The 16754-nt window shown below is 43.8% G+C and overlaps 1 protein-coding gene across 1 annotated transcript in view; it reads right to left on the reverse strand.

Moving 5' to 3' along the window:
* Positions 1 to 16754, reverse strand: part of SHQ1 (SHQ1, H/ACA ribonucleoprotein assembly factor) — a 72792-nt gene that overhangs the window by 42468 nt on the left and 13570 nt on the right. Inside the window, 4 exon segments of the mRNA XM_075183461.1 lie at positions 3345 to 3398; positions 5086 to 5240; positions 6861 to 6973; positions 15388 to 15500. Coding sequence (XP_075039562.1) covers positions 3345 to 3398; positions 5086 to 5240; positions 6861 to 6973; positions 15388 to 15500 — 435 coding nt within the window.

Consider the following 16754-nt stretch of genomic DNA (forward strand, 5'->3'; position numbering starts at 1 on the left):
ACAGGGTAGCTGCACAGCCTTTTCCTCCTCACAAACGGAGTGATCAGACGTACTCGACACCCAGCCTCAGCCCTACACCTGTAATAGGAAGAATTTTGCACCTTCAGTTGCCCTTTGTCATGTGGGTTTTGGATTAAAAATGAATATCAGAGCGGTCTATTCAAATAATGTCACTGGAATGAATGAGAAGCACCCTCAGATGCTGTTAGCGGTCATGTCTTTGTGTTCAGCTCTATTTTCTAAATATTTCATCAGGATGTAATCATGAAATCCAGAGAAAGGCAGTAATGTAACAATATAACCAGCAGTGATAAATAGATACATTCTTCAATAAAAGGATAGTCAAGTAAGCGCCATAGGTCACTGTGACTCAGATCCTAAATTTGTGATCCCAATCCGTAGTCCAGTGCGGGGCTCACAGAAGTGTACAAAACAAGCGATTACTCTTAAATTATATCTAAACATTGAAATTTAAACTTTTATATATGAAGAATGAAGAAAAAGGCACCATCCAGTGTTACCTGACAAGACTTAGTAACAAGTGTTCTAATTGTATATCCCCTCCCTGTCTCATCACAAATTAGCCCCAGTCCTCAACTATTAAGTGTCTAAATGGTTGCTTATACAAGTCAAAAAGCTCAACTTATAAAGCAAAGCATGTCAGTTATGCTCGCCATGCGGGTGAATCCAGCAGTGTGTACAGATTGTTTGTTACCTTGGAGACTTCAAACAAAATCACATATACCTAGACCTGCCCATTAAAAAAGGGCCGATGTCTAGAGAAGCTCTAACCCACCTGCACAGGATAAATGTGTTCTCTGTTATCAAGGTGAGGGGACAACACAGACAACCATATGTAAATTTAAATGCACACTAACCTCTGCTTTGAAGCTTTTCCATATAATTTAACTAATGACGTTCTAAAAATATTAATACAAAAAGAAAAACTGGAAAATTTGAAGTTGAATAGATCCACCTGAAGAAGTTCATTAGTGCAAAGTGAAGAGAGCACTTTTATCGGATACAATGTTGCAGAACAGACAACGAAGACATTTGTGTATCTACACGAACATTCCGCAACACCTGCCAGAGAGAAACAAAGACAGGTACCCAGCAGAAGCCGGCAGCCTCGGTGGTCACACTACTTTCCTGTCACTGAAACCTTGTAGTATTATTGCTGGCGTACGTTCAAGCAGCTGGAGGCTTTGTACAGCCAAAGCAAACTTGATATATTCGTCCCGCACACACTAACAGTACATGGGCAGTCTAGCCGGGCTACCACCTTCTGATCGGATCACTACTGGACATGTTAATAAATGGAAGGTTATTACAGATGACCGCTATAAGTCTGTGTGCGCGACAAGTCTCTGCCATGCTGAAAGGGATCCGGTTGTTTAGATGATGTGTGGCCTTCACACTGGCTGCCTGGGTATGTGTGCGGCCCGCATAGGCGCTGAAAGGGAAAGTTGTGCGGCCCGCATAGTCGCTGAAGGGTAAAGTACGCAGCCCGCATAAGCGCTGAAAGGGAAAGTGCGTGGCCCGCATAAGCGCTGAAAGGGAAAGTTGCGAGGCCCACAAAAGCGCTGAAAGGAAAAGTTGCACGGCCCGCATAGGCACTGAAAGGGGAAATTGCGCGGCCCGCATAGGCGCTGAAAGGGAAATTGCGCGGCCCGCATAGGCGCTGAAAGGGACATTTCGCGGCCCGCATAGGCGCTGAAAGGGAAATTGCGCGGCCCGCATAGGCGCTGAAAGGGAAATTGCGCGGCCCGCATAGGCGCTGAAAGGGAAATTGCGGGGCCCGCATAGGCGCTAAAAAAGGGAAAGTGCGCGGCCCGCATAGGCGCTAAAAAAGGGAAAGTGCGCGGCCCGCATAGGCGCTAAAAAAGGGAAAGTGCGCGGCCCGCATAGGCGCTAAAAAAGGGAAAAAGTGTGCGGCCCGCATGGGCGCTAAAAAAGGGAAAGTGAGTGGCCCGCATAAGCGATAAAAAAAGGGAAAGTGCGCGGCCCGCATAAGCGCTAAAAAGGGAAAGTGCGCGGCCCGCATAAGCGCTAAAAAGGGAAAGTGCGCGGCCCGCATAAGCGCTAAAAAGGGAAAGTGCGCGGCCCGCATAAGCGCTAAAAAGGGAAAGTGCGCGGCCCGCATAGGCGCTAAAAAAGGGAAAAAGTGTGCGGCCCGCATGGGCGCTAAAAAAGGGAAAGTGAGTGGCCCGCATAAGCGATAAAAAAAGGGAAAGTGCGCGGCCCGCATAAGCGCTAAAAAGGGAAAGTGCGCGGCCCGCATAAGCGCTAAAAAGGGAAAGTGCGCGGCCCGCATAAGCGCTAAAAAGGGAAAGTGCGCGGCCCGCATAAGCGCTAAAAAGGGAAAGTGCGCGGCCCGCATAGGCGCTAAAAAAGGAAAGTGCGCGGCCCGCATAAAATAACAAAAACAAAAAAAAACAACCTACAATTGTAAAGAGAAATAACTTCTCTGTGACCATTAAAACGATGGATCATAACATCGATAGATAGTAGGTGGATAACTCGCGCTTCTCAATGTGTATTTAATGGGGGTAGTTGCTGTTACTATGGGAACGGTGAAACAAGTAGGGGTCCCTGCCCTCTAAATTAAGCAATAAGGCAGTGGATTCCAAACTTTTTCCGTTCAAGGCACCCCTAGGGTCTCCATAATTTTTTGAAGGCACCCCTAAGCCAAAGTAAGTACCATTTAGTCCCCCTTCTTGCTTACCACTGGCCCTGGCCGAGGCACCGCTGTGAGATCGCCGAGGCACCCCAGGGAGCCTAGGCACACAGTTTGGGAACCACTGCAATAGGGTATAAGGATTTATTCCCAGGCACACAATGTGTATATAGTAGGTAAAGTTTTAATCAAAACAATATCCAGATAATACAGTAGAATGGAATAAAATCAGTGCACGGATTCTGGATAATTGTCGCTCAAAGTACAAGATAAAGTCAATAGGTTTTTGTTAAACAGTACAACAACATAGACAATGCAGAACGTATCACAACACAATAAATTAAGCAGAATAATGTGTGTATACAAATCTGGTATGATTGAGGGTTTTTTATCAAATGTCCGAACCCTTTAATTAGTCCAACGGGTCAGGACCAGTAAACCCATGATCAAATGAAAAAGTTTTTGTTGGTAAATAATATGAATAAGAGCATTGAACTAAAGTTAACGGAATCCTTTGTAAACCGGTGGAATTCACGTGATGGTTCGTAACATTTTATAATTACTCTGCTAATAAAGGAACAAAAACCTCTTTTTATGAAGGGGTTAAATATCTTTGGGATAAACCTACTGTAGTTTTTGAACCGTTTAAAAATAAAAAGCCGCTCACCTCAAACCAGCTGAGGGTTCCACTTAATTTCCTTATATTCCAGGCAGACTCTACCTGCAAGATAAAAGACATTATCCTTTCTAAGCCCATCAAAGTGATACATATTACTATAAACCTTAAGAGTTATATACCACAGATCATTCGGTCAGAAGGATGGTCGATTACATTTATGCCTTTAAAGAGCAATCAAGCCGGAAATAATTGCTATATTGGGGAGGAGGGAGAACAGTAATACTACACTGAATGACAGAACACCAGTCTGCTCGGTAACCAGTCAAGTGTTGCTCGCTGCACGCAGCCATACTGCAGTGGGAGTCCGCTCGCCTTTTATCCACATTCTTTATGGGTTTAGAGATTGTACTTTATGCATGAAAAGAAGCGAGAAATCTGTTTAAATTAAAAATTCCCATCACTTTTAAAAGAAAGGACAGAGAACTCTTACATGGAGTTTATAAACAAGTGACTTGATTTTAGGGGGTTTTCGTTCCATTATCAGGAATCCGCCTCGCACAAAGTCATAACTGTCACATAATGACTTATCTAGTTGACCGTGTACAGCAGATTGAGAGCCTGATGTAGAGTTGGATGTAAGCGTCTATGTATGCGCATATTAAAGGCGTAAGCGCAAGTCCCTATCTAGAGCCAGCTGCAAATTACACTCCTTACATTTAAAGAGGTGAAATGGGGGAAGGAAGGGGTGTGCAAATATAGGACAAGTACAGTAAGGGCGCGTTCACGTAAATGCGACAGTCTGATAAAGGCGGCAGGTTGAAAATGAACACAGATGACAGGAACGTGGCGCATATGAGGGGCAGTGCGGTGGCTCAGTGGTTAGCACTTCTGCCTCACAGCACTGGGGTCATGAGTTTAATTCCTGACCATGGCCTTATCTGTGTGGAGTTTGTATGTTCTCCCCGTGTTTGCGTGGGTTTCCTCCGGGTGCTCCGGTTTCCTCCCACACTCCAAAAACATACTGGTAGGTTAATTGGCTGCTATCAAATTGACTCTAGTCTGTCTGTATGTGTGTGTTAGGGAATTTAGACTGTAAGCCCCAATGGGGCAGGGACCGATGTGAGCAAGTTCTCTGTACAGCGCTGCAGAATTAGTGGCGCTATAGAATAGCTGATGATGATGATGATGATGATGATACGCGTTTGACGGAGACCTAGACACGTCTTCTGTAGAATCTGACTCAGCATACTACACAAAACATCACATTTCTGGACATAATTTACGTTTGCGTTTTTTTCCTGGAATGAGCAAATAATGTCATCATCCCCTCCCACAAAGCAAACTGAGAAAACCTTTAAACAGAATAAACGCCACCTGATACTTCGTTCTCTGGGGAACGGTCCTCTCGCCTTTACAGACATGACATAATATAAACAACAGTCCCAGCAATGCTGACATCTTTGTACAACACAGTTTGCAGGTAGATATTTTTCTGCTACATGACACCGTACAATTTAAGGGGAGGATTGAGATGCTGAAATGGGCGGACGGCTACTCACTATCTGCTAAATCTACTGCGAAACACTTCTAACAGCAGCCTTCAGCCTTATCCTTAAAACGAGTGGGACTCATTTTTCACCTGTCAGATTATTTCTAGCTCCTTGTCTGCGCGCCTGGGCTGTCAGGACGGCTCAGCGAGCGCTTACAATAGCAGACTATTATAGCAGAATCCTCCTGGCAGGAGTGTCCTCCAGACAGCTCTGAGCCAGTGAGAGGAAAATCCACTTACATTATTCTCTCCTTCAGTAACGCGAGTCTCATAGCAGTAAGCCAGGAGGAGATCGATCAGACCCAGGTACGTCTGCTGCTCCACTTTCTTGTCCAGCAAATACGACTTGTTTGTGAATTTTCGCAGCTGCTCCTTTTCTTTCTCTGTAAACGTAACTGGGGGGGGAAACAAAACTTAAAATCAGACATCCAGCTGTAAAAATTATACAACAGCAGTTTGTGTATTTTGGCATATTTCGATCGTCTAGTGGAACTCCAATGGTCAGAGCAGGAGGGTCCCCCCCTCTCCTGCTCAGGAAAGGATTTTTTATTTTTAAAACTACGAGAGGTGTTGTCTAGGCCCCTCCCCTGTAAGCTCTGCATTCAGATGGGCACCGCACAGAGGAGGAGCCTTGACAACGTCGCTAGCATTTTACAAAAAGGTCTGCTCCAATAAGGGATGATTTGGAATGTATCACAGGAGTCACTGCATTGCAAGTTTGAGGGGGGGGGGGGGGGGGGATAACAGGTAAGTGATATTCTTCAATTTTAACATATCACACCAAAATCTCTTTATCTAGGACATGTTCTGAAATTCTATTCATTCTTCGGATGTTTTGTGCTTCTTCCATGAAGTGCAGGTGGATTGTGAAAATACAAATAATTATTATGAAATTATTATCATGGTGGCTCAGTGGTTAGCACTTTTGCCTCACAGCACTGGGGTCATGAGTTTGACTCCCGACCATGGCCTTATCTTTGTGGATATTGTATTTTCTCCCTGGTTTCCTCCCACACTCCAAAAACATACTAGTAGGTTAATTGGCTGCTATTAAATTGACTTTAGTCTGTGTGTGTATGTTAGGGAATTTAGACTGTAAGCTCCAATAGGGCAGGGACTGATGTACAGCGCTGCGGAATTAGTGGCGCTATATAAATAGCTGCTATCTCCATCATCTACTTGTTATGCCTACAGTGAAACGGATATCTAACACAAACTAAGCATGGTGGTTTGGGGGCATTGTTTTCTTCTTCTTTTTACACAAGGGTGTAAAGGCAGCAATGCTCACGCAGCAGGGAACACCCGCCACCAAGGTTAGCTCCTCCCACAGAGGTTAGCTCCTCCCACAGAGGTTAGCTCCTCCCTTCTCTGTCTACACTGTGACCTACAGCGACAAATCCACCAGTTATCTAGTTGTGTTACATCAAAGAAGAGCATTTGCGTTGTCCACACTTTTGCCCTTATGTAAATAAGCTTCGATACAATCTAGTGTCAAACGCAATCCTTCTTATATTATTAAGTCTTCAGCAAAGAAAAAGAAAATTGTATCAGGCACTATTTGAAAATAAATGGCCGGTCCCTTATCAAATGTCTTTTTTATTGGGAGAGGAGGCGTCGGTGGCTTTTAAAGTATATAAAGTTGCCCATCACTGGCTTCTAAGGACATCATTTCCTGTAGTTTATACATCGATGAATGTCACAAGTTCACACATTAATCCCCCTTGTGTTCTGGGAGTCATCTTGGGGTCTCGTGCTCTGTTGATAGGACCACGGCTCTTCCTGTGACTTGTGATATCGTTATACAGTAATGATATAATGCAAAGGTTGTTGCTTTTCAGCAGTGTGCCTGACTATAATCTCCTGAGCCTTGCAATCAGCCATTCTTATCATTAAACAGCTGCTCTGTGAAATCAGAGTTCCTTGCGGAATGTACAGCGATAACGGAATGTTCGGAATACAGCCTGGAATAAACGTCTTCTTCCAAAACGCCTCCCATGTGGGACACATGGCCTTACCCCTCTTTTCCTGATTCTCCAGCGATATTTTGCTGTTTCCCTCCTGTACCTCCAACCACCAGGGCTTAAACTGTAACAACTGCTGAATGGCCTCATCCTCATAAAGATCAGCTCTGGGGGGAGAAACAGAAATGTTCAGTCCGGCAGGAATAGTCAGCAGAAGCGGTCTATACACAATCAATGCTGCTGACCTCAAACACAAAACAAGGTCAAACATACGGAAGATCCAAATCAGTACGCTTATAAATGATTCAACTAAACTTTATATGGACCTGTATGAAAAAAGATAATTAAATCAACATTGTAAAATGATTTGGCAGAACTTAATGCGTGTAGATGACTGTTCCACCTCGTTTAGACAAACAACAAATATTTATGCAAGTATTAATAAGAATGTAATCAAGTGGCCCTTGCTTGGTTCTCAATAATCACATGTAATTACATCGACCCACTGGACAGCCCTCACCATCTAATATGCATTATACACAGAGAAGGAGGCACTTTACAAAGCATTTCCCTAAGAGTAATATGTTTATCATTGTGAACTGCAAGTCGGTGCAGCTTGAAAAAAGATAATATTTTGCATTTAATGGCAGAATATTCATTGTATGTTCGGGTTTTTCAGCCAGTAAATTATTCAGACAGACACTCTAGTAAATACCCTACAGCATATCCTAGCAACACTTCTATAAGACAAGTAATCAGAAAAAAAAAAATGACCTGCAATGTCCTTTAGTACCATAAATCACTGAGCAAAACCTCACCTCAATAAAATGAGGAGAATGCTACATTCACTAGGGCTTAAGCATCAAACCTGCTGCAAAGAGCATGCTTTGACCTATTTTAACTATTTCTTCCCTCCGGACAGACCCAATTTTCAGATGTCAAAGGGGCGTGGCCCCACAGGAAATAGGAATGACATGAGCAAATGGGGGCGTGGTCAGGGGAGGGCGTGCAAATATTTAGCCCACTGGGGCAAAACTCGACTCAACAGCCTATGCCCACTATGGGAGTGGCCTCCCCCTGGGTGTGCTTTTCGGTGGATAAAACATGGCCATATTTGTCCTTGTTTTCCTATTAGAAACGTTGAAAAGTTTACAACAGTTTATTGTGCGCAAGACTTTTTATTAAAAAAAAAAAAAATTGACTGTAAAGTAAGATTAACTGCAGCAAAGCGACCGCTATCTAATAAACTAGACATAAAAGAAACATGATTTACAAAGAATAGTTTAATAGGAGTGTTAGTAAAGCCGCCGTGAGAAGACGCACAGAAGACGTTAACTAGAATCAGACTGAAATCTACGTGTACTGTAGTTTGTGCCGCAGTAACTTTAAATCGACGTGCTTAATAGACAGACATCATTGTGATAAAAAAGAAAAACAATCCGCGTAGGAGACAAGCCAGTCGGCTCCAGCTGGTGGATGAATGAATGATGTAAGCGGCAACTGTGGAGAATTCCTCTGGTGTTCATCAACTAGATTATAGTGAGCCGGGCAGCCTAGTGTAGAATTGCTGAGCTGGGCCGGAGCCCAGTAAGTGATAGATGGACAGCGGCTCTCTCTCTCTCTCTCTCTCTCTCCCAGGCTTTGGGATGTATGCGGAGCTTAGTGTAACGCCGTGTGTGCATGGTTCTTATATGACAGAAGCGCAGAGTACTGTAGCCATAGTGACACTGAGAACAAGGCAAGGACGGTACGGAGAGATAAACCAGCGGCAAAGGCAGGAGGCAAGGTGGGAGATTAAGACAGCAAGAACACACAAAATAAACATGATTAACGGAACTGAGGGAATTAAAGGGACAGCGAGAGGGGACGAGAGAAGACGGAATAAGAGAAGGATGGAAAAAGTGTTACAGGAGAGAGCGATGGAAGATAGGAGGATAAAAGAGGGGGAATGACTAGATTATGGAACTGAGGAGAGGTCAAACGAGAGGGATTTTTTTTTTAGTGGAAAATAGAAAAATAGGAGAGAAAAAAGGAAATATGGTGCAAACATAAATGAACGTGAGAGGAATAAAGGGATAGTTGGGGCAAGAGAAGGGATGAGAAATAGTCCTAATTATTAGCATCCAAAAGGGACATATCTGTGAAAAACACAGGGGCATTATGGATGGTTGGGGGGAGGGGGTGATATGGGCAGATCGGGGTGTAACCTAATGTTGGTATGTACGAGGGGGTTGTAGTGATGGGTGATGGTAGCGAATTAAAATAAACTATGATGAAGAGGGTTGGGTTTAAGGATATATGAGGGGGATGGGGCAGACAATTAATGAAGGGGAATATAGGAGGCATAGGTGTAATAATGTAAAGACTAAACAGGGGAAGTGGGTATCAAGAAGAAAGTATATATTAAGGAGGAAGGAAGGTTAGTGAATGTCAGGTTAATGCAGATCAATGTATTTTACTAAAGACATCTTTCAATGGCCACAAGATTTCTGGTTCTCCAGGTACCATTGGTTATACAGAAAGATACAATTAGAAGCCAATCTGAACAATTTGTGGTGAACAATCCAATACTGGCCACACCCACCGTGATATTGACCAGATAGCGGGGTGAGTTCAAACAGCCACAATTCCCGATAATGATCCTAAACAGTCAATGGATGGAGAGGAGGCTACAGAAACACGGGACGGGTGCGGAGAGGAAGCTAGAGAAACACGGGACGGGTGCGGAGAGGAAGCTAGAGAAACACGGGACGGGTGCGGAGAGGAAGCTAGAGAAACACGGGATGGGCGCGGAGAGGAGGCTAGAGAAACACGGGACGGGCGCGGAGAGGAGGCTAGAGAAACACGGGACGGGCGCGGAGAGGAGGCTAGAGAAACACGGGACGGGCGCGGAGAGGAGGCTAGAGAAACACGGGACGGGCGCGGAGAGGAGGCTAGAGAAACACGGGACGGGCGCGGAGAGGAAGCTAGAGAAACACGGGACGGGTGCGGAGAGGAAGCTAGAGAAACACGGGATGGGTGCGGAGAGGAGGCTAGAGAAACACGGGACGGGCGCGGAGAGGAGGCTAGAGAAACACGGGACGGGCGCGGAGAGGAGGCTAGAGAAGCACGGGACGGGCGCGGAGAGGAGGCTACAGAAACAGGGGACGGGCGCGGAGAGGAGGCTACAGAAACAGGGGACGGGCGCGGAGAGGAGGCTACAGAAACGGGACAGGGCGGAGGAGGCTACAGAAACACGGGTTGGGGCGGAGAGGAGGCTACAGAAACACGGGACGGGGCGGAGAGGAGGCTACAGAAACACGGGACGGGGCGGAGAGGAGGCTACAGAAACACGGGACGGGGCGGAGAGGAGGCTACAGAAACACGGGACGGGGCGGAGAGGAGGCTACAGAAACACGGGACGGGGCGGAGAGGAGGCTACAGAAACATGGGACAGTTCAGAGCGGAGGCTACAGAAACACGGCATGGGGCGGAGAGGAGGCTACAGAAACACGGGACGGGGCGGAGCGGAGGCTACAGAAACACGGGACGGGGCGGAGCGAAGGCTACAGAAACACGGGACAGGGCAGGGCGGAGCGGAGGCTAGAGAAACACGGGACAGGGCGGAGCGGAGGCTACAGAAACACGGGACAGGGCGGAGCGGAGGCTACAGAAACACGGGACAGGGCGGAGCGGAGGCTACAGAAACACGGGACAGGGCGGAGCGGAGGCTACAGAAACACGGGACAGGGCGGAGCGGAGGCTACAGAAACACGGGACAGGGCGCAGCGGAGGCTACAGAAACACGGGACAGGGCGCAGCGGAGGCTACAGAAACACGGGACAGGGCGCAGCGGAGGCTACAGAAACACGGGACAGAGCGGAGCGGAGGCTACAGAAACACGGCATGGGGCGGAGAGGAGGCTACAGAAAAATGAGGGTGGAGAGGAGGCTACAGAAAAACTGGAGAAAAGAGTGGAGGGGCGGGCTGGAGAAAACGGGGAAAGGGGAAAGTTTTAAATTCCTCATGAGTTACATACTATTCATTTAAAGAAACTGCAGGGTTGAGGAACCATTTATTTTTTAGTATTTGCCCACTATTTGGCTCTCCTCTGTTGCTGTCAATTAGTAGTCAATTTAAATCTGCAGAAAACATGAACACATGCAGATAAATACAGAAAGGTAATCTAAAATGACATAGATAGGGCATTAAGCAATAGGGCATGTGAGAAAAAAGCTGGCTGGCAAGGGGCAGAGGGGCACGAGAGAAAATCTGGTGGGAATGTATGAAAAAAAGCTGCCTAGGGCATCCGGAGCAGAGGTGGCATGAGTGACAAAAGCTGATGGGCAGACGGGCATGTGTGAAAATAGCTGGTGGTCAGGGGGCAAATGTGAGAATACCCCATGGACGGCGGGGAACCTGTCAGTGTGTAACAGGCGAGTGATGGGGTTTTTTTTGTGTGTGAGGGGCTGGGGAGTGGATACTGGGGGAGATAAGATGAAGCTTTACCAAGGGTGCAGACCAACCTTGCACTGGTCCTGATCAGGCATGTTGATAAATATTTACTACAAAACAATGGAAAAATCGCACCAGGCACTATAATGTAAGCACTCAAAATATTTGTTCAAATGAATACCCGAATAGAGGGATAAAGCTCTCATCGGGGGGTGCTCCCTACACTGTGGTCAATTCATACAACAAGGAGGAGAGAGAAAGCGGTGTATTCAGAGGCACTCCTATTGTGCTTACTTAAAAACATAACTTTTATTAGGTTCATTAAAATGGAAAGATATGAGCGAAATAACTTTAAAAGGGAAAATGAAAAATAAAATAGTGAAAAGTGATTAAAATGCAAAGTATTGCAAAGTCCCACCAATATCTTCATTAATCAAGTAAATCTCACTTGAATAGTGCAACAATAATGTGCCTCTCAGACAACAGTTTGAAATAATAGAAGTCCGGTAATAATATCAATTCTAACCACACTTTCTTGTAGGAGTATTAAAAAGCTGTCATTTCGTCTTGAAAAAGCCAAAGAGCGAAACGCGCATCGGCGTCTCGTCTCACTCATTCTCTTCACCATAGTTTCCTCAATGAATCGCTCCCCAGATTTTTACAGGCAGGGAATGATCACATAACCCCGCGATTCTGGAAACTTAGGCTCTATGATATCTTCAATACCTTTATCGGAGCCTGTCGACCTTGGTATTATTAGATTAGATTTAGATCCGCAGACTCGGGCTAACCATTATATCTATATGGCAGCTATTAAGGGCTCAAATTCAGCCTCTCTGAGAGGATTATAATTACTCTAGCTGCACATTATTGTAGCGCCATTTGGGGATATTAATTTTGTTTCTTATTATGGCTGGTACCTTATATTTGATATCAGTCCATATAAGAGGACTGTAATTATCCGATAGGCACTTTATTGTAGCGCTAATTGGATATATCACTGACCGGACTTGTATTATTTCAAACTGTTGTCTGAGAGGTACATTATTGTTGCACTATTCAAGTGAGATTTACTTGATTAATGAAGATATTGGTGGAACTTTGCAATACTTTGCATTTTAATCACTTTTCACTATTTTATTTTTCATTTCCCCTTTTAAAGTTATTTCGCTCATATCTTTCCATTTTAATGAACCTAATAAAAGTTATGTTTTAAGTAAGCACAATAGGAGTGCCTCTGAATACACCGCTTTCTCTCTCCTCCTTGTTGTATGTTGATAAATGTCAGAAATCGCTCAGCTGTACAACAATAAACTGTTTTCTTGTATAATTCTAACCCAGATTATGTTTTATTTTATCATGGAAGATTACCTGACATATGCGTTGTGAGATTTGTTTTCCTACCCATTTTGCTGGAGCAAACGCTACTTAATTACTGGGCCATAAGTAGGAAGAATATCTGATTGTGTCTAATTTTTGCATATTGTTTGCTTTTGGCTACACATCCTTGTTGTAACCATTTTCCACGGTGACATTTTATCAGATTAAACTTTTATTCAATCAATTCTGTTTCTGTGTTCCAATGACAAATGTTCTCGTTCTCAAACCGCTGGAACATCTATGCAGTCCTCTCGATTTTGTTTTTTATTAGCATTTATTTATATAGCGACAGCAAACTCCGCCACGTTCGAAGTAAATGTTTTCACAGCACAAATTAAAGGGACTTTGTGTGTTCTGTGCAGAACGTGTAGGTGAAAATCCAGTCTGCTATTATGTTCTATGTTTGGATAAAGACGTGGGATGCAGTTCACACAGCTGGCTGCCTTAAACGCATCTTGGTGGTCCTGTCCGTCCCCCCTCTCTTATCTCTCCCACCAGGCTACCCTCCAAACAAAGGTCTGATAAGAAAGTAAAGGACCACTATCTGCAGTATGTAAGGGGACAGGTGCATACAGAGGTGGGGGCAGGAATGTCTAACACACACATGTACAAGTGGAACAATTGGGGATCTTCAAACAGACTGTTTGTAGCAGATAACAACACAATGTATACAAAGGCTTTCTGCAGAAATGTCCATATTTCTTCATAAGCCCATTGGTTAATTCATATAGGAAACGTCCTAAAAAACCTCATTAGTGCAGCAATTTCAATATTAATTGTAAAACGATACGGGATATTCTAACCCTATATAAAACAAATCTTAATAAAGTATAGGCCCTTAATTCTCAGCCCTGACTCTCCTCCACGTCCTGCCCCTACACTAACCATTTCAAAGATGCCCCCCACAGATCCTACAGGGCACATTTACTTTCCTAAACGTCAGCCCAGCAGAATGTTTGTGATAATGTATATTTTATTAAACTTATTTACATTTTTACAACCCTCCCTTCTTTTTACTGTAATGGAAATGGGGCACCCATCATCATCATCACCATTTATTTATATAGCGCCACTGATTCCACAGCGCTGTACAGAGAACTCACTCACATCAGTCCCTGTCCCATTGGGGCTTACAGTCTAAATTCCCTAACACACACAGACAAGACAGACAAGACAGACAAGAAAGACAAGAAAGACAAGAAAGACAAGAAAGACAAGACAGACAGACACTAGGGTCAATTTGATAGCAGCCAATTAACCTACTAGTATGTTTTTGGAGTGTAGGAGGAAACTGGAGCAAACATGGGGAGAACAGATAAGGCCATGTCAACTCTCAAAAACACAAAACAACCACGCAAGCCTCCTACTTTATTTACCAAGGAGGATGGCAAACAAAATGTTTACATTTAAAAACTTACAGGATCGAGGAATCTCATCACCCACATCTAACAGCAGTTTGATTGTACTCCACTTTTCTACCCACGCTGCAAAGTCTGTTTTCTTTATACTCTAAACCAGGCCTGGCCAACCTGTGTCTCTTCAGGTGTTGAGAAACTACAATTACCAGTATGGTTTGTTTGTTTTTTTAACATAAATCACTGAGACAGGCTATAAGAAGAATGTTGGTATTTACCATTCCCCCTCCCCCCACCCATCAGGCTGCTATTAATGATTTATGATTCTGGACTACAACGGCAACCACAGTCACATGACACACGATGAAGTGAGCAGAAATGCTTTGGAATGCCCCTCTGAGCTCTTTGCACTGTGACATCCTCCATTGACACTCCCACCTGCCTCCTTCTGCCATTACAAAACATGCTGAAATATCAGATATATGCTTAAACGATACTTAACTTGCAATTTAAAGAAAAACAATGGATGTATTTGGGATTGCTACTGGCACCAGGTATGTCTGCGTACGGAGCCTGCGGGAGTATGCAGCCTCTCATTCAGGGACATGTTAGTGAGTCAGGATCCATGAGGCAATAATGGAAACAGGAGCCATCACATTATACCAAGTAATGCACCAAGATTGCTTTTGAAACCATCTATTAACACATACATTATTACACACTATCACAACTCACACAGTGTTAATGCCCTGCTTAACTGGCTTCACCATGATCAGGTAACCAGGCATACGTTTACCTTATAATAACACCCCCCCCTCCTTATAATAACACCCCCCTCACCTCACTCCTCCTTTTTTAACCTCCGTTCATCAAACAGGTATGCGTTGCTGGTCTACATACAATGTCAAATATCGTAAAATGATTTTAGATATGCCTTCTGCATTATTCAGTCATGTCTTTACAGTTTCTTTCATTTTCTTGCCCTTGGATACGACACACAACTGCTCTCTGGACACAACGGTACACAGAGCAGAGCGGAGAAAAACAATTGTGACGGATGACATAAACACATGGCTGAGATGCACAAAGGAGCAGAAAAATAAAGCAACGTACTTAGAAGAGGTCGTAGAAGGACAGATATAAACCACTAAATAAACGACCTCTAAAAAGACGAGCAGCTCCCTTTAAATTTTACAAGATACTTATTTGATACAGAGTCAACAATGTGTTTTTTTCAGCAACCTATAGAAGACTAGAGATAAAGAATACTGAAATATCAAAATAGTGAAAAAGAAAAAAAAGAGACAAAAGTCAAACAGCAGATCCTCAAGGAACAAATCCAGATCTGGCCACAGAGTGATGTCAATCCTCCTGGGGAATATGCTGTCTCACAGACATTAAAAGGCACTTACAGGTAATGATCGGGGTCAAACTTGGCCTTTTCGGCTGCCAGACGCCTCTGTGTGCGCTCGGAGGCTGGGGTGACGTCTGGATCTCTTAAGTCAATAACATCAGTCAGCTCCTCCTGAAAGAGCAGAGAGCAGCCGGTTACACAGGTGGAAACACCAAGGGATGAAGGATAATGTATAGAAAGCGAAAAATAAAATAAAAACGTAAGACAGAGAGAAACAAGCAACGTACAGACGCCTGGAAATGATGATCTCTGGTAGAAATATTCATTTGTAAGCAGTTAAAATTCAATAAAATTATTGTACACAAAATAATAATAGAATGTAATGCAAAATGAATTCCGGATGGTTCAATTTCTTGTACATTGTATTAATATAAACATCAGGTAGATACAATGTGGCAGTTGTCGTATCCTATACACCATACAAGTAGCTACTTTATATCTTGAAACAATATATACCAGACTGCAACCTATCAACGCACTGCAAACAGGGGTAGTCTACCTTATGCAATAATGGCTTAATGTAATTGTCTATTATATATTACAATATACAACACAGGTCAAATTCATATATGTGCAAACTGTAAATAGTATCTTAATGATGCCATTACTGAAGTACTTGTTAGAAATACATGTGTATTGTAAGGAATAACAGGCCCCACATTGTAGAATATAAGATATTATCTCAGTGTTCCGTTCTGTGATCTCACACTAAGCAGCAATATTCCGAACACTAATTTTACAGATGGATGGATAAAATGCATCTATCAAACACAGCACGAGCCATAAACCACGTTCCAACAGTCGGCCATTTCATTAAAGCAGACTCTGGACAAACATCCGCAAACGTCTGGTATCAAATTGCTGGCTCCTATAAGGCCGGGTGCACACTACAGAATTTTCAGACCAATGTGTTATCTATAACGATTGTACCAACGACTGAAAGAAAGAAAAAAAAGTCACGATCGCCATGCCAATTCCTGCGTACATTCTATACATGTTTTAAAAGATTCACCCTCAGGTCTGTGCTCTTCATCTGTCATAACCGTTGGCTGAAAAGATTGTAACTTTATAAACTATGGAGATCCTGATCGTGAGTGCACACACACTGCAGAATTGAAACGAGATTTTTAGTTTTGCTGAACAATCAAATGAAATGACGATCGGTACTTTGGAACGACTATCGTTCATTGTTTAAGTATACGCACTAATGAGATACTGGCCCTTGCCGAACGGTCGTCTTTCGTGTGGTTGACCCAATAGTCGGCTGAAAAACCTGCAGTGTGTACCCAGCCTTAGTGATAAGTGCAAAACCTGATGAGTAACATCTTACCAAACACTGACCAGCATATACCGGTAATTAATCAA

The sequence above is a fragment of the Mixophyes fleayi genome, chromosome 8, assembly GCF_038048845.1.
Source record: "Mixophyes fleayi isolate aMixFle1 chromosome 8, aMixFle1.hap1, whole genome shotgun sequence".
NCBI lineage: Eukaryota > Metazoa > Chordata > Amphibia > Anura > Limnodynastidae > Mixophyes > Mixophyes fleayi.